General features: G+C 42.3%; 1 protein-coding gene across 1 annotated transcript in view; it reads left to right on the top strand.

Annotated features, from left to right (window-relative positions):
• Nucleotides 1-264: 264 nt before the first annotated feature.
• Nucleotides 265-19,284, top strand: part of Lonp2 (lon peptidase 2, peroxisomal) — a 78,025-nt gene continuing 59,005 nt past the window's right edge. Inside the window, exons 1-7 of the mRNA XM_021169891.2 lie at nt 265-632; nt 7,773-8,007; nt 10,245-10,376; nt 11,187-11,309; nt 12,908-13,071; nt 14,343-14,437; nt 17,969-18,227. Coding sequence (XP_021025550.1) covers nt 400-632; nt 7,773-8,007; nt 10,245-10,376; nt 11,187-11,309; nt 12,908-13,071; nt 14,343-14,437; nt 17,969-18,227 — 1,241 coding nt within the window. The 5' untranslated portion in view covers nt 265-399. The remainder of the gene's footprint in view (nt 633-7,772; nt 8,008-10,244; nt 10,377-11,186; nt 11,310-12,907; nt 13,072-14,342; nt 14,438-17,968; nt 18,228-19,284) is intronic.

Consider the following 19,284-nt stretch of genomic DNA (forward strand, 5'->3'; position numbering starts at 1 on the left):
AGCCTGGGGATGCAGCCAGAAATTGAGGGGGTTGGGTCTAGGGGCGGAGCCAGAAGCCGCTACTCTTCAGCATGGGGGGTGGGTGGGGGACAGACCGGAAGGCTTAGCCGCTGCGGCCTCCGGAAGGGTTGTGGGCGGGCCCGGAAACAGCAGCACATGGCCTGGGGACGAGTCCGAAGCGTCCCGGCTGAAGCCTGGGAGCCTGGAGAAGGGGCGGGGCCGGAAGCGGCGGCACTCAGGCCTGGGGACGGGCGCCTGGGGAAGGGGCGGTGCCGGAAGCGGCCGCACTCAGGCCTGGGGGCGGGCCGTCGAGTGACGGCTGCGGTGAGCTCGGCGGAGGAAGTGTAGAGTTCGTACTTGGGAGTCCTCCTGACACCTTTGGTGTTGACGGCCGTGGCCATGTCCTCCGTGAGCCCCATCCAGATCCCCAGCCGCCTTCCGCTGCTGTTGACCCACGAGAGTGTGTTGCTGCCCGGCTCCACTATGCGCACAAGTGTGGACACGGCCCGCAACTTGCAGCTGGTGCGGAGCCGCTTGCTCAAGGGCACGTCGTTGCAGAGCACCATCCTAGGAGTCATCCCCAACACACCCGACCCGGCCAGCGACACGCAGGACCTGCCACCACTGCACAGGTAGGCCCGCCCGGCACTCGCGCCCCGGCAGCCTGTGAGCGGAGTTGTGGCTCAAGTCTCCCCAGCGTGAAAAGTGGGAGGGACGCTTTTCACCAGTGACCGTTAGTGAGCCCGATCAGTCACGGAGCAATGCCATACACGGGTGGAAACTCTGTGCAGTTCATTTGCTGCCTGTTGCTGGTGCTTATCTGATGTGAATTAGTGTCCTACGGAGCCTTCTTCACCGCCCAGCGCCCGGGCCCCTCCCCCATACCACCTTTCACCCTGTCCCCTTTCCTTTCAGTCAACCTCCGGTCATGTTCTCCATCTGAAACATTATAAATCTAGAGGTTTCTTTCTTTCTTTCTTTCTTTCTTTCTTTCTTTCTTTCTTTCTTTCTTTTTTTCCTGCTCATGCCTAAACTACGCAGTTAACTTTTGGGTGCTTTGTTTTACACTTTGTTACCCATTTTCTCTATTCCCCAACGGCCTCCCCTTCATGAAGGGCCATTCTTGTTAGGATTTTCCTTGGGGTCTCCCACTACAGCCTTCCCAGCCTCTAGGCTCACCTTTGCTCCTTCCTGGCATTTTTATCATAGGCCCGGGGAATGTCACTGGATAGCCCTGTGTCCCGGCTCTGGTTCGTTGACTTGGGTGGTAAATTTCACCTGTGTCTGACTCTTCCCCTGTGACTTCCCATGTCTCTTAGGTGTGTCGTGAAGGTCCATCTGTGCAGACTGCTTTGCACCATGCTTTATGGATAGCCATGCTTCCCTGGACTGCACAGTGATTGTGGGTATAGAGCACTTGAAGTGTGCATGCTCTAATATGAGTTTTAACATTGGAGTGCATACGTGCCCAGAAAGACTGTCAATTCTAGGCAGTTCAAGGCAGTTGGTCACCCTAAATGTGCCATAAATGTACAGTGCACACTATATTTTGAGAAAATGTGAAAATCTTATTTATTTATTTATTTATTTATTTTGGTTTTTCGAGACAGGGTTTCTCTGTGTAGCCCAGGCTGTCCTGGAACTCACTCTGTAGACTCAGAAATCTGCCTGCCTCTGTCTCCCAAGTGCTGGAATTAAAGGCATGAGCCACCACTGCCCGTGTGAAAATCTTGATTAATGTTACATAGAATAAATGTTGCAATGCTGACCACTTCACCTAAAATCACCTGTGGATACTAAAATCACGAGTATAGCTTGTATTTTTATTGGACAGTACTAGTCTATAGTGTGTCTTAGCAGATGTTATCTTTAAGCTCTTCTCTCAAGTTCTTGCTCTATATATTGATACTGATGATGTTTCTCCAGGTTGGACAGCCTCCTCCCCCTCCTTATTTTCAAATGAAGGGTTCCTGTCTCTGAATGAATTTCATAAGTGTGATTGACTACATTAGACAACTTGTAGCTTTTCTTCATGTTTCCAAAGGAGGCTGATCGCTCTTTAAAAACAAAATAAACAGTAAAACATGAAACAAACGCACAACAACTCAATAATAGTTTACATTGTATCATCCTGAAAAAAATTGACCCCTATTTGAACTATTCTTGGCTGTTGCCTAAATAGGATTGGACACTAAAGTTTCCCTATTTTATTGTAGCAAATTATATTTAGTACTAGTCTCCTAACATATTACCTCATTCCTTAAACCTCTGTTTATTTCTCCCATATTATTTTACAACCACTTAGTTGAGGCAGAAATTCTCGGGATTAAATTTTTTGCTTGTTTTATTTCTTGGGGGGGCGGGCATTAGAGATTGAACCTATGGTAGGTACTCTACCATTAAGCTATAGCCTCAGCTCTTATTTGTATTTTTTATTTTGATACTGAGTCTCAGTAAGTACTCTGTGCTGGCTCTGAACTCTTCTGTAGCTCACTCAAGTACTGCACCAGTGATCCTCTTGCTTAGCCCTCCAAGAAGTCAGTGTTACACACCTGTGTTATCAGGGCTACCTTGGTATGTTTCTAATGTGTGCTGGATAGTTTTATGTCACCTTGACACAACATAAAGTCATCTGAGGAGGGAAACTCAATTGAAAATATGTTTTTATAAAATCAGGCAGTAGGCAAGCTTGAATTTATTCTTTCCTGTTAATTCTTGAACTGGTAGATTAAACAAACCTGATCAGACATTTAGATGTTGTGCCAGCTAGTTTTATGTCAACTTGACACAGCTGGAGTCATCTGAAAGGTGGGAACCTCAATTGAGAAAATGTCTTCATAAGATAATTCATAAAATGTAGGGCATTTTATTTAGTGATTGATGGGGAATGGCCCAGTCCATTGTGGGTGGTGCCACCCCTCTACTAGTGGTCCTGGGTTGTATAACAAAGCATACCATGGGGTGACCACCCAAAACTGAAGCAGCAGTGGAGTGGAGCCAACAGGAACATTAAAACAAACAAACAAACAGACAGACAAACAAAACTGTCTGTGTGTGCTTCAGAGGGTGGTGCTGGAGAAATGGCCCTAGCTCCTTAGAGGAGCCTGGAAGATCATGAGGGAATCCCAGATAACTGGACATTGTGCTAGTTAGACCTTTGGAATTTGCTTTTGCTCTGTTCAATTACAACTGTGCCCTGGTTCTTCCCTCATGAAGTAAGAAAGTACTTAACTTATATTTAGTTTTATAGGAGCCCACACTTAACAGGTTGAAATGTAAAATGAGATTTTAGGTTTTAAAAAAAGCTTAAACTGAATTTTAACGTGTTTGACTTGTAAAGACGATGGACTTTTAAAGTTTGTAAAGTGTTTTGTATTGTGATGTTAAGGTTAATATGCAATCTTGGGGCTGCACAAGAAAGGGAAAGTAAAGTGACATGTTTGTCAGGTTGGCAAGGGGTCAGTTGTCCTGTTATGTCCCGGTAGGCCAACCTGCTACAAGCTAGAGTTATCTGAGAGAGGACAGGGTAGGGGCGGGGAGGAACCTCAATTGAAAAAATGTTCCATAAGATCAGGCTGTAGAACAGTTTCTTAATGATCGGTGGCTTACCAATTCTTATCCAGGGCCAGATTGGGTGGTTCACAACTGCTCAGAACTCCAGTTTGAGGAGATCTGGTTGGCCTCTACAAGCACTGGCATATACTTGAGATGTACACATACATTCCCCTACCACCACCACCACCACCACACACACACACACACACACACACACACACAGAGTTATATACATGTAAATTTAAAAGGAAAATCTTCTAAAAAGTAAAGTTGGTCATATTTTAGGTTTGAGTTAGTAATTTTCTATATTATTCTGGCAAGGTTTTTTTTTGTTTTGTTTTGTTTTTTGTTTTTGTTTTTTGGGTTTTTCAAGATAGGGTTTCTCTGTATAGCCCTGGCTGTCCTGGAACTCACTCTGTAGACCAAGCTGGCCTCAAACTCAGAAATCTGCCTGCCTCTGCCTCCCAAATGCTGGCATGCACCACCATTGCCCAGCTGTGGCAAGATTTTTGAGAGTTACTAATTGTTTTCACATAAATATCTGCAAATAACAGTAACTAAATCTTCCTTGCCTGAAAGTAACCAATAATTCAAGTGATATGGTAATGTTCATATTAATGTTCAAATGGTCTTTTTGTTTTAGGTAATTCAGAGTTAACTGGCAGTGCTGTTGGCTTGTTTACATGGCTGGGGAATTAAATCTAGGGTCTCAACATGCTAAGCAGAGCACGCTACCACTGAGCTACATCCCAGTGCAATCGTTTACACGAGAGAGTTACTTTCAAAAGTCTTCAGGGTTTGAGCACTGTGAGCATTCACCAGGCCCTGTATAGCCATACTAGAAATGTTGTTTGTTACTTGAGAAGTCTTTGTATAGAAAGATCATACTCTATTGCTCAGCGTAGATTCTGAAATCTTTTCTCTGTTATGGCTTTCAAATGCTCTGTCCTTTAAAAGTATGAACATTGAGCTATCTAGCGTTCACCTGTTTCTATACACAGGTCTTTCCTTTCCAGTTCCCTCCTTTTCTGGATGTTAGTAACTTCCAGAGATGAATAGAGGGCACAGTTTGTGCCTAATTTCTTTTACAGCCTCCTTGTGATCAGCCCCAGTACCCAAGGTCTAGCAGAACAAGTTTGCTCTCCTGTGTTCCCTGCCACCTGTTTGTTGGCTTTTCTGTATAGGACAGCCCCTTCTTCATGCTTAGTATACAGGCATGTTGCTAGATTGGAGTCTTCCAAAGGAATATGGAACTTGGCTTTCATGCCACCTAAGTAAGGACTGCCTGTATTTCTTTGCTTAACTGAATTGTATAATTAGTGGCTCCTGTGTGACTTGCTGTTTCATTAATGAAAACAGGCAATCATTTAACACTGTTCACAGTGTCAGTCATTCTTCAACCTCTCATTTTAAAAGCTTTTATTACTTTGAGTCTGCGGTGTGAGTCTACTTGTGCTCCATGTAGCACATGTGGAGGTCAGACAGCTTGAGAAAGTCATTTCTCACATTCCACCATGTAGGTCCCTGGAATTTAACACATGTCTACAGGCTTTGTCATCTCACTGGGCCCTACCTAACATTGTTCAGGGCCCATGGATTCCTTTCCTCAGAATGCTAGTCCCCAACTCCTGTTTAATTTGTTGACTTTCTTACCCATCTATGAGACCCTAAGTTAGTTTTTTGGCATTTATATATCCTAGTATACTTACTTTAACAGACACACAGTTTCATAGCTGGAAGGATCCATTTTTACCCATGCATTACTCCTTCTTGCACCTATCAATATTCTTGGGCTTTTAAGAAATACTGTCAGATAATGATAACATTTTTGGATTTAATATTTTATATTTGCAGGTATGTAATGAAGAATCTACTTAGATCTTCCAAAGTCTTTATTTACTTGATAGTGCAAATTCATATCATCCATTGTGGTGTGTCCTAAGACCTCTGTCAAGAAGTCCGTTGCTGCCGGGCTGTGGTGGCGCACGCCTTTAATCCCAGAACTTGGGAGGCAGAGACAGGCAGATTTCTGAGTTCGAGGCCAGCCTGGTCTACAAAGTGAGTTCCAGGACAGCCAAGACTATACAGAGAAACCCTGTCTTGAAAAACCAAAAAAAAAAAAAAAGAAGTCCATTGCTAACAGACCTCTTTGTAACTATGGATAGCCATGTTGTTTCCCCAGTTTTGAATCTCAGTTACTCAATTGTCACAAGGAAATATTAGCACCTTCTTATGGGTAATGGGAAATATAGCAAAATAATATTCAAGGAAGCTTTTTATAATGACAAAGCATTCTACACCTACCCCTCATGGTGGTATTTGCTCTGAATAGGTAGTTTTAAGGGTAGATTTCATAGGCGGGGATAGAAGAGAGGAGTGGAGAGCCTAACATTTCCCCAGTTTGGGCAAAACAAAGCTAGCATCATTACAGAAAAGACTTGGAGGGCTGTGAATATTAATATGACTAGAGGGCTTTTAAGTAGAATGGAAACAGCAGTGACAACAAAGGGCACTAGGGCAAAGTTTAGATAATTCCATCCTGCCCTCCCCCTTAGAAAACTGCCTTTCTTGAGTGTTCCATTTAGCTTTTCTTTCCACTGAAGAGACGGTTCTCATTCTTTTGGAGCACCTGGATTGTCCAAGGCAGTTTCCAGATCATACAAACCAAAGCCCCCCTAGTCAGACCTTATGTGGAGAAACATTCTATAATGTTTTACAGAGTCAGACGGTACATTACAACTGGGGGCTTCAAATTTTCTTTGACCTTTAACAAAATCAGAGTACTGAGAAATGCATTTATTGCAGGGCTGCTGCCTAAAGGGAAAGGCACCGCTCACCCAGAGGCGTAACTCTGGACCTGAAGTTGTAGATGCAAAGTCGAACTTTTGGTCATATCTTAGAAGGCACATATTCTAGTAAAAGGATAAGACTATTTAGAAGGATGAGTTTTGTAGATACTTTTCTTGAGCTGTGATAAAAGTACTCTGCCAAAAGCAACTTCAGGAGGCCAGGACTTATATGGCTCACATTTTAGGTGAGAAGTCAGAGCAGCAGGAGTGTGCAGTAGCTAGTCACATCACATCTCAAGTCCAGACACCAACAGCAAAGCATGCTTGTGCTCAGCTCATTGTCTCTTACTTATACAAAGCAGTTTCTTAGATCAGGGAATGTGGTGCCACTCACAGTGGGCAGGCCTAACCTCCTCAGTTAACTGAATCAGAGTTATCTCTCAGAGGCGTGCCCAGAGTGCCATCAAGGTGACATTTAGATTAGCCATCACATGACAAACCATGTAAAGACAGTGTATACACTGTGGTAGGAAGTGAGACTCAGTGACTAGTCCCTGTGCTTGCTTACTTTCTCATATAAAGCCTGGAGGTAAGCAGTATCTTAGTTACTTTCCTATTGCCGTATTCAAACACTACGACCAAGGGAATTTATAGAAGGGTTTATCTGGGCTTACAGTTTGAAAGGGAAAAGAGTCATCACTGCCATGGTGAGAAGCATAGCAGCAAGCACCAGGCATGGTGGCCAGAGTACCTGAGTGCTCACATCTCAAACCACAAGGAAACAGCAAGAGCACACTGGGGATGGCGGGAGGCCTTGAAACTTCAAGCCCCCTCCAGTGACTCACTTCCTCTGAAGACTTTCCAAACAGCGTCACCAAAGGGAACAAAGTATTTAAATGGGGGACATCATTCAAACAAACGAAGTCTACTCCACAGCACCTATAGTCTCATGGCTGAATCATAGTGCACAACTCATTCGGTCCAACTTCGTAAGTTCCTGTATACTCTTGGACAGTCTCAAAACACTGTTTTAAAGTCTAAACTCTAAAATTTCTTCTGAGACTCAAGGCAATCCCTTAACTGTAATGCCTTGCAAAATCAAAAAGCTAATTACATAGTTCTAACATACAATGGCAGAGGATACATATCACCCTTCCAATAGGGAGAAATTAGGCCATAGTGAGAAAATACTATACCAAAATCCAGCAAGTCAAACACCAACATTTCTAGTTCCATGTCCAGTGTCAAAGAGCATAGATGGCTCGGTCCATCTAGCTTTGCTGCATCTAACCAAGCAAACTTCTAAACTCACTCGGGCAGTTCTACTTTTTGTATGCAGCCACCACACCTGGCCAAACCAGCACCTTTTGAAGGGAATATCTGTTCTGCCATGTTAAGTGTAATGCCAATATTTTGTGTATTTTTCAGAATTGGAACGGCTGCCCTGGCAGTTCAGGTTGTGGGCAGTAATTGGCCCAAACCACACTACACTTTATTGATCACAGGCCTGTGCCGGTTCCAGATTGTGCAGGTCTTAAAAGAGAAGCCATATCCCGTGGCTGAAGTGGAGCAGCTGGACCGACTTGAGGAATTTCCCAATATCTGCAAAACCAGGGAGGAGCTGGGAGAGCTGTCAGAGCAATTCTACAGATACGCAGTGCAGGTGGGTGGTTCTGCTTTCCCTTAAAACCTTCTCCTGCTGGTTCTTTCCTGTCTTGAGGTCAGATAACTCTGTTGGGTAATGAAGCTGTAGGGCTGTAGAGATGCATATACTGAAACGATTTTGTGGTATTTTATAGCATGGTCCAGTTAGCTTAAATCATCCTGGGTATATTGGCCAACTCTTTCTAAAGGTGTTCCAAAAGATACGATTACAGTTTCTTTATAATTCCAGTGCCTCCCAACTTGGTAGTTGTTAAATACAAGTGATTAGTGCTAAAATGAAAGTACAATAGACTTGTTACTAAATTACTAGTCAGAGTAAAGAAGTTATAGTGTTTCAGGTCCAGGTCACACAGCACAGGTTAGAGACTGTAAGGATGAAGCCACAGTGGACCAGTTTTCAGTATGGTTGCACCTCTGGCCTGCTAGCATGCTGGTAGAAAGCATGCTGTGGCTGTGCATGAAGCAATGCACTCCTTACTTCTAGGTGTCAGGATTTTATCAGCTCTACATAAAACACGGCCTCTCTCGTCCTTGTTTTACTCAAAAACCATAATAAAATGCAAAATTGTATCATTAAACGTAGTCTTCTGCTTCTTGGCTGCTGTAATCTACCACCCTGACTGAATTTATGAGGACTAGCTGGTATCTAAGGTCTTGATTTTGGATACCACTGATGGCTGAAGTGCGGAGCTGATGTGCACAGCCTGTGGCGTCTGCAACTGATGGTCATTCTAAGTAATACTCACTCTTGATGTGCTAAACAGTAATAGAAACATAATTTCCACTTAGAGCTGTAACGTCAGGGCTGAAGGGAGAATGTACTGGAACAGAGAACTTCTGGTATGTGAACTGGAATAGGCAGTGTATCTTAATTGTAGGCCCAAGGCTAGGGAGGGTTCTCTTGAGCATAAAGTTCAGATTTCCTAGTACCGTAAAGGCTCTTTGCAAGCCTTGTCTTAGGCCTGTCTTACTTCAGCTCTAGTTACTACATAGAAATCAATAGTTCTAGCCATACTGAATAACCAAAAAAAATTTTTTTAAAAAGCCCCACATTTGTTATTTCTTGTGATTTTTACCTCTTGCCCTTCCTTCTTCTCTGAGTGGTAGGCTCTGTGTGCTTTCCAGCTGCTGTGTGGGGTTACTCCTCCTTCCCTGGCCGGCTCAGTCATGTGCTACCACTGCTCATCATCTGTGTTGAAACTGCCCTACAGACCTGCTCTCCTACCAGCCCGAATCCCACCCTGTGGCAGCTCCTGCATGAGTGGCAAATAGTTTCCAGTCACAGGGCTAGGGGAATGGATGTAATTTTTGTTTTGAGACTGATTCTTTGAATTTTTGGTTTTTAATGGCTGTTTTGTTTGTTTTTATGTATTTTTCCCACCTAACATTATCTTCATGCAGTTATACTTTAATTCCCCTGATTCTTGAAAAGTAATGGGTAGTTCCCTTCATTAGTGTTTTCAGAGCTGTTTAATTGATACTGGCCTATGAAATCCTTTTAGAGTTGGATACATGGAGACTTGATATATCATTTGTAAATTAGATAGCTTGAACCAGGTTTTAATGAGTAGCCTGAAAAGAGAATTCATATAACAAAGGTTAATTTTTTGCTAAGGCGTCGTGACTAAACATGTCACTTTCAGTGTCACTTAAGGACCAAGCTAGACTGGAATTAATCTCAAGTTTTCTTCCTTATGCTGAGGCAGAAAACAGAAATCTGGCCACTCTTTAATTGACTTAGCATTTCTGTACAGAAGGAATATTTCAAAGATCAGTGCAAGACTGCAGCTGTCCCTGTATTCAGAGGAGGTGAGAAAGAACAGGCCTACCTACTGTGTGTCCACAAGAAAAGGGAAATCTCTGTCACTTGTCCTAATAGCTGACAGTTGCTGGAAGCTTATCTTCAGCTTAATCTGTTGTAATTTCTAGCATGGAAGTTTTGTTTTGTGTATGCCTCCCAGATAACTATCACTGTGTGAGCCTTTGTGTGGGATCAGGAGCCAGTTCTCTCCTTCTGCCACATGCTCAAGTCTTGGGAGTGGAGCCTATACTTGCTGAGCTATCTTGTGGACCCTCTGACTTCTCTGTTGCCTGTTAAATGCCCACTGTGTATGGATTGGTGATCTTTCAAAACAAAAGATGCAGACCCAAACATTAAACCTGTATGAAAATCTGATTATTTTAGTTCACACATGCCACTGCCCCATTTCATTAGACTCTTTTTTTCTCAATTAGTTGGTTGAAATGTTGGATATGTCCGTCCCTGCAGTTGCTAAATTGAGACGTCTTTTAGATAATCTTCCAAGGGAAGCTCTACCAGACATTCTAACTTCAATTATTCGAACAAGCAACAAAGAGAAGCTCCAGGTATGTGCCCTTCCGGAACCTCAGGGAAGGCTTACCTGTCATTTAGTACTAGGATTGAGCCCAGGGTCTCACACACTAGCCGAGCACTCTACTGCCCTCCTATATGCCCAGCCCTATTTTTCTACTTTGTGTTATAAGATAGTGTCTTATTAAGTTGCTTAGGCCCTTGAAGTCACTCTAGTCCAGATAGGCCTTGAACTTGAGATCTCTATCCATTAGTCCACCAAGTAGCTGGGATTGCAGGCCTGTGCTACCAGCTATATGTTTGGTTCTTGATTGTGGGGTATATGACTTCATTTTAAAATAAAAATCAATATTTTTGTTTGTGTCTTATAAAATTTTTGCCCATTTCCTCTTTGCTAATAGCATAGATAATTTGGTAGTGTTGGCCATGACATAGCATTATTCCTATCATGATCATTAAACAGAATTTTTGAATTTTTTTTTTTTTTTTTTAGTTTAGAGGAATATACACTGAAAATAGACAAGGCTGTGGCTGATCCAGGCAACAGTGTGGCCAAAGTATACCAAGTGTGTGAAGTAGCTGGGACGTAAGAGGTTCAAGCTGGAATAGAAGTGAGGCCCAAGACAACACAGAGTGCCTCAGAGCTTCTCCTTAGACAGCTCTACCTCAGCAGCTTAGTGACAACTTCCCAGCCCTGCCACACCACACTGATAGGGCCACAGCAGGGCCAGAGCCATGAGGATTATAGTGTTGCCTTTCTTGTAATTTAAGGCCCTAGTCTGCCTGCTTGTAGTTAGAGCAGGCGCTTCTGGAAAGGGTGCTATTCATCGACTCATGCTTCCTAGATCTTAGATGCTGTGAGCCTGGAGGATCGGTTCAAGATGACCATACCTCTGCTTGTTAGACAGATTGAAGGTCTGAAGTTACTTCAGAAGACTCGCAAACCTAAGCAAGACGACGACAAGAGGGTAAGTCCTCTTCTTTTCTTTCTTGGCAGGGTCTTCCTTTATCTTCCAGGCTGGACTTGAACTCAAGGCAACTGTTCACTTGTTCTAGACTCAAGAGTGACAATACTATAGGCATGTGTCACCATACCCAGCTTATTCTTTTATTACATGTCTTTTTTTGTAATATGAGATTTAGCTCTTTTGAGGAAAGAAACACTTGAAAGCCAGGTGTTCGTCTGTATTTCTAGCTACTGAGGAGACAGAAGTAAGCTAATCCCTTGAGTGTAGGAGATGGGAGCCAGCCCGACCTGCATAGCAGGAACCTAGCTCACAAATAAACAAGCAAACAAAAAATAAACTGGAAGAATTTGAAAGGAAAGAAGACAAAGTTCATTGCTTTTGAGAAGATCTCAAATGCTTTTGATGTGTCTGGGGCAGTTCCTTTAATTGCCTGGACTTACTTTTAACATATAAATCTCAGCTCAGTTCTTACCAACTTTCCCAAAATGATTATATATTATTTTCCTCTAGTAAAAGTTGGAGTTAGTTCATGATACTAATGAGTTGAAAATTCAAAGAATATACCATACTTTTAAAATATGATAGCAAGATCATGGGAAAAGAAAATATAAATAAAAACCATTTGAGGGAGGGAAAGTCTGTTTGAATTGGCATAGAGAAGGGTTTGGATTGGAAAAAGAACAATTTTAGCAAGCCGAAGTAGAAGCCAGAAGTTCACTGAAGCACTGTAACTGGTGAGGGAGCAGGGGTGGAGTTAATAGCCCTTTGCTGGAGAAGCAGAGCATCATAGGAGTCAAGTAAGCAAGATGCCACTCACCCAGGACAGTTCAGAGACACAGGAAGTTGAAGTTAGTGTGGAAGGGGTGGAAATGCTAAGAGACATTTGAATATGAGAGCAGCAATGGTAGCTACTGAGTGTCAGTGGAAATGCATGTGAGAAAATGCAGAAAAGTGCACAGGACAGCTGTACTTCCTTGTGATACTTGTAATCACTTTTTGTTGTTGTTGTTGTTGTTTTGTTGGTTTTTTTGTTTGTTTGTTTTTCAAGACAGGGTGTATAGCCCTGACTGTCCTGGAACTCACTTTGTAGACCAGGCTGGCCTCAAACTCAGAAATCCGCCCGCCTCTGCCTCCCAAGTGCTGGGATTAAAGGCGTGCGTTAAAGGCGTGTGCCACCACTGCCCAGCACTTGTAGTCACTTTTGTTTGTGGTGTGTACAGCTTGTCCACTGTGTGCTGGTCTGCTTTAACTCCTGTGGTATGAATGTGTACCTCTGCCTCCTAGTAGTTCTGAATCTGATTTCCCAAAGACATAGACTGTAGCCATAGGTGTTTATAGAGCACCCACCCTTGCCTTACCTTAGCCTAATACTGCTTTCCTTCCCCACCCTACTCTCCCTCATTTTTTCTCTCCCACTCCCTTATCCTCTCCTTCATTACTTCTCTTTTCTTTCCTTTCTTGTTTGTTTTATTTTTTAGTTTTTTTGTTTTATTTTGTTTTATTTTTGAGACTGGGTTCACTTTGTTGCTAGGCTGCCCTTCAATTCTTAGGCCTCCTGCCTCAGCTCCACTTTGTTTTGGCATATATTTTCTACTTAGGTTATAGCAATACGCCCCATCAGGAGGATTCCACACATCCCAGGAACTTTAGAAGATGAGGAGGAGGAAGAAGATAATGATGACATTGTTATGCTGGAGAAAAAAATAAGAACATCTAGTATGCCAGAACAGGCTCATAAAGTCTGTGTCAAGGAGATAAAAAGGTAAAGGTTCATTAATCTTCTCATTGCTTGTTAAATGTTAAAAATCATTGCTTATGGAAACTTGATTATGCTACCTTGAGTCACAGACTAGAGGCTGAGTTATTGTTTATTCTTTCTCCTTTCTTATTTCGTGATCAGTTCTTAGGCCACCTATGCACGTTACTTCATTGCCAACTTTTGTCTTTCTTATCCTTCCTAATCCTTTTCCTTTTAAAATTTTACTTAGTTTTTATTTGTATGGGTATTTCTGAGGCAGTCAGAAGGAAAGCATTGGATCCCTTGAATTGGTGTTAAAAATGGTTGTGAGCCACTATGTGGGTGCTGAAAATCAAACCCCCTGGTCCTCTGGAAGGCAGCCAGTGCACTTAGATACTGAGCCGTCCCTCCAGCCCCACCCTCCTTAATTCTCAGAGCAGTGGAATGTTCTCCCTCTTTCTCCATTGCTTTGCATAGCCTGAGTCTTGAACATTTTTTTTTCCTTAGCTTTTTTGGAAAAGATCTCTCTGTGTAGGTCAGGCTGGCTTTGGCTTTGAACTTAAATCTTCCTGCCTCACCCTCTCAAATGAATAGACTATAGGCATATACCACCATGCTCACCTATGAAGACATCCATAATACTTCTGAATTAACACCACTCTTCCTAATCTTTTCCTCAAAGACTGAGGGGTGATGTGTGTGTTCTACTTGCATTCTGCTCTCACATCTAATTATTGAAGCTGTCTTTTCAGTGTCTAAAAAAGTTGTCCAAATTTCTTGCTTTAGTTACAGTGTTGTGCACAGGTCAAGCTCTGTGCTGACTTTGTTGTTCTCAGGGTTAACCCTGGGCCTCGTGGCCATTAAGCGTGTGCTCTACTACTGAGGTATATCCCACCTCTGTTGTTTTCGCTTCTCATTAGATTATAAATCCCAGAGGACAGCTGTGGCTGGAGCTCAACTGTAGCATTTCTGCCTGTCACGTACAAGGCCTCAGGTTCTGTCCCCAGTACTGCAGTGGATCAATAAGTTAACTCTAAGGGAGCGGGGACATTCAGTTTTTCCTTATACAAGAAAAGTAAAGGAAATGGTTGGATTGCACATTCAGGATAACCTCTGAGTTTACTATAGCACCTACTTTCTGTACATAAAAGGAAAAACAACTTGTCAGCCAGCTCTTTAAAGCCTTTATTTAGGTTTGAAAAGTATGCGTGGTAAGGAGACATGCTTGTTATTTCTGTTATTGTGGAATTACTGTGCTCTTGAACCTATTGGGTACGTATTTTTTTTCCCCACAGACTCAAAAAAATGCCTCAGTCAATGCCTGAATATGCTCTGACTAGAAATTATTTGGAACTTATGGTGGAGCTTCCTTGGAACAAAAGTACAACTGGTGAGCTCACAGTGCCATCTGCTTCTCAGTCACAGTCACGGGAAAGCTCATGCAGATTTCATTGTGCACATTCCCTCAGGACATGGCAGTACATGCCTGCATTCCTACACTCTACGTCAGGAAACTAGCTCAAAAACCAGACAACAATAAATTATTTTAAGTATTTTAAACCACTTTTCTGAGATGTAGTGGCAGTTGCACACATGATTATGTCTTTATGAAATTCAGAATAGCATTCATGACGTCATCAGTATCACCTGCACTGTAATTATACCCATTGTCCCCCAAAGTCAGGTCCCGTTCACTGTTTTCTTCTAATTCGTGTGTATGACAGAGACAGAGTCTGAGCTGGAGAGGGAGAGGTGGTCAAACCATGCAACAAATGCTTTTAGCCACATTTAAAAGTGTTTTATGTGTATAGATGTTTGCCTTCATGTATGTCTATGCATCACACGTGTGCAGTAACCAAGGAAGCCAAAAGAGCTTTGACAGATACTCTGAGACTAGAATTACGGTTGTGAAAAGCCCTGTGGGTGCTGGCTTTGAGCCTGGGTCATCTGGAAAAGCAGCCAGTGCTCTTAACTATGGAGTCATCTTCCTAGCCCCCTTCTTAACAAATTTTCGGTTGGTTTGTTTTGGCTTTTGAGACAGGATCTCAATATGTAGCTCTGGCTGTCCTGGAATTCACTCTGTAGACCAGTATGGCCTCAAGTTTACAGAGATCCACCTGATTCTTCTTCTTAGCAAACTTTAAGAATACAAAACATTATTGTTTGCTTAGAAACACTGTACCACATAGTAGATCTCCAGAACTCACACTTGTCTAACTGAACATCAAGAGCATTTTACCATCACCCTCCCATACCCTTTCTCCCCCAGTCCCAGGCAACCATTGTACTCTGTCTGCTTCTGAGAGTTGTAAATTCCATGCAATAAGTGAAAGCATGCAGTCTGTCTGTTGTGGCTCATTTCTCTTAGAATGCACTCTGTGTTGAAAGTCATGAGATTTCCTTGGCTTTGTTTTCTTTTGTTGTATTGCTTTTTTAAAGGCTAACTTATAGTAGTTACATGAATATAACACGTTTCTTCATTTCATCTCAGTGGATATTTGAAGAGCTTCCATTTCTTGGATATTATGAATAACAGCACATTTCATCTTGTGTTAGCATGTAGGTACTCTCCAAGGTCCTGATTTCAATCATTTGAGCATATACCCAGAAATGGGGAATGCTCAGTCATATGGTAGGTTTATTTTTAATTGCTGAGAAACCTTTGTACCGTTTTAATTCTGAAATTACCAATTCATATTCCTGTAATAGTATATGAGGGCTCCTGTCTCTCCATATTTTCACTATCACTTGTTATAATGTGTTTTATCATTTGTTGGAGATGGGGGTCTCACATAGGCCTAGAACTCACTGTATAGCTAAGGAAGATCTCCGTGCCTTCCACCTGTATTGGGTGATACTAGGATTACAGGTTTGTGCCACAAGTCTGGCTATAATTTGGTGGTTATTGTCTTCCTTTGCTTTGTTTTAAGTAGCCATTCTGATAGGACTAGGATGATTTTTGTTTGCTTTGTTTTAGCAGGGTCATGATGCATAAGCTGTACCTGGCCTCAGATTCATGACAGTGCTCCTTCCCCAGCATGCATCCTGGAATTGCAGGCGTGCACACCATACCCAGCTCTTGATTTTGATTTTGATGACTTACTCCTGATGTCATTTCAGAATTATCATTGCCAAGAACAGCTCTAGGGTTTTCATTCAGGTGCATGCACTATCCAGTTTTCCCCACAGTATTTGTTCAAGAGACTATCCTCTCCCTAGAGTGCAGTCTTGAAGGCCTCATTGTAAGTTAGTTGACCCATATGTATGGGTTAGTACTGCACTCTGTACTATTCCGTTCTTATGCCAGACCTATACTTTTAGATTAGTGTGTAACCCAGTGAATCTGCTTAGTGCTGTTACTGTGCACTTAGGTGTGGGCCCATTCACTGAAGCATGAGCAACATACCAGTGGCCACAACCCCAAGGAAAAATTATGCTCCCTCTCAGTAGGCTGGGCACCTTATCCTGGGTCAGCTCCAGCCTCCTCCCTGCTTCCCTTCTTTGCTCATGTGCTGTGGGGCTGCTCATCTTTGGCTGGGTACCTTACCCGGGTCAGTTCTGGCCTCCTGCTTTCTTGGTCATTAGCATCCACCACAGTGTTTGCTGACTTTTATCATGCAAAGAAAATGAATTTTGTCCAGTGCTTTTCTGCATTTATTGAGATGACTTTCATTCAGCTAATGTAATATATTACATTATTGATTTGCATATGTTATATTATTATCTATGTAGTCTCAGTAAAACACCCCATGTGGTTATTACATTTGAACCTTTTAAAGTGTTTTTTAGTGCAGTTCAGTATAGGAAATTGGTTAAGTGGGTGTGGATAATTGAATAATAAACTATAAAGTACCCACAAAGTGTTGCTGAGATGTATATTTCCTATTGAAAATTCCTTAACAGATTAAATGAGAGAACAAAAGAAATGTGCTTTACAGAAGACTCCATAAAATCTCATTTTGAAAAATACATGTGTAATCTCACACTCACATCACCTGAGACAATACATACATCCTAACTGTTATGAGAATGAGCTCATAGGTATCTGCTTTCTTCTATTTCATTAGTGTCAAGATTTAGGGGTAGAGCATAGCTAATACTACTACTAAATAAGACAAATATTCTTTAAATCTTTCAAATTTTGTCATTACTGGGAGGGGGATGATGTCAGTAGATGACTATGTGGAGTTGGTTCCCTCCTTTCACATTTATGTGGATTCTGGGTTGTCAGGTTTGTTGCAGCAAGTGCTTTTATCCCCTGAGCCATCTTGATTGCCCACCCCCCCCCTTTCTTTTTCAAAGAAAACCTTCCAGCACAATAAAATATATAGAAACTATATCCCCCAGAGAAATAATGTTTATGTAAAAAGTCATTGCAAGTGATGTGATTTGAGCATGGGATTTTAACGGGTGGATGTCTCTGGAGACACTAAATCTTAAATAGAACAATCAAACAAAATGGAGGATTCTGTGTTAGCTATTTTTCTATTGCTCATGACTGAACGCAGCTTGGGGAGGGAAGGGCTTATTTGTTTTATAGCTGTTAGTCCAGGGAAGTCAGGAATTGATGCAGAGGCCATGGACGAGTGCTACTACTGACTTGCTCCTTATAGCTTGCTTAGCCTGCTTTCTTATAGCACTCAGGACCACTGGCTGAGGAGAGATGGAGCGGGGTCTCCCACATCAATCAAGAACATGCAGCGCAGACATGCCTATGGCCCAGTTTTATGAAAGCATTATCTCAGTTGAGGGGTTCCTCCTCTTAGATGACTTCAGCTTGTGCCAAGTTGACAAAAGAAAAACAAACAAAAAACCCAAGTCCCTAGTTAATATAATACATTTGAAGACATAGAGTGATCCAAATCTGTTGTTACTTACAAGTTCCAAGTGCTAAAATAACTTCTATTGGCTTGTTTGACAGATCGCCTGGACATTCGGGCAGCCCGGATTCTTCTGGACAATGACCATTATGCCATGGAAAAACTGAAGAGGAGGGTTTTGGAATACTTGGCTGTGAGACAGCTGAAAAATAACTTGAAGGGCCCAATCCTCTGTTTTGTTGGCCCACCTGGAGTAGGCAAAACAAGTGTGGGGAGATCGGTGGCCAAGACTCTGGGTCGGGAGTTCCACAGGATTGCACTTGGGGGCGTGTGTGACCAGTCTGACATTCGAGGGCACAGGTAACACAGTGCTTTCAGCCTCTTTTAACTTTGACATTTGTTTAGTGGACTAACTAGTATATGCCTTGGCTTTCTACGGTCCTACTTGAGTAAAATTATGGAATTGTAACTTACTTTGTGACTGGATATTATGTTGACTTTTACTTACTTTGACCTAGTAGCATTACCTAAATAATAGTCATAACTCTTTTAATGTTTTAATGAATAATTGCAGCTCTGTGGGCAGATATGGGGAGGTGAGTAATCTTTGAGTAAGTTTATTCTGCCTGTAGTCTTTCTCTTATGAAAACCTGACTGCACTAATGGAAAAGTTTAGCATAACCATTACAGCTCACCCTTTCATGTTCACTCACTTTCTGATTTTTTTTTAAAAAAAAAATAGACTAAGTATGTTAGACTTGATCAACCTACACTATTATAATCAGATATGGTTTCCCTTTCCACTGTTTGGTTCTATGGTTCTCCCTGTGGAACTGACTGGAAGAGGCTTTAGGGAAGCCTGGGTCTATATGGCCCGGGGGCTCTGTGGCAGTTGCAGGCTATGAGAACACACACCTAGAGTATATGTGTAAGAAGTGTGGGGAAGCTGCTGTGTACCTCGGGGGTACAGCCTAGCATGCAGAGAGTGTGAAACACAGAAACCCTGAGCTGCTAATGAAAGAATATGGTGTTTTTTCATTCATTTTCCCAATGACTTTCTAGCAGGGATCACTGACCTTAGGTAATGACGAGAAACTGGGAAGAACTCTTCTTCAAGACATGGTTATTTTCTGGGTCTGGTGCCCCATGCCTATAATCCTACCCCTTGGAAAGTGGAAACAGACTAGCCATAGCTATATGCCGAGATTGAGACCAGCCTGTGCTACACAAGACCCTGTTTTTTAAATAAAAAGAGAGAAAGCAAGCAAGAAAGCAAGCAAGCAAGAAAGCAAGCAAGCAAGAAAAAAAGGCAGGCCTTTTCTCTTTTATTTGTTCACAAGTGAAGAATGCGCGTTGAAAAAGCATGCAAAGATTCTAACAAGGCATGAGGGAACACATCAGGCTGAGGGATTGATTT

This window comes from Mus caroli, chromosome 8 (assembly GCF_900094665.2).
Source record: "Mus caroli chromosome 8, CAROLI_EIJ_v1.1, whole genome shotgun sequence".
NCBI classification, from domain to species: Eukaryota; Metazoa; Chordata; class Mammalia; order Rodentia; family Muridae; genus Mus; species Mus caroli.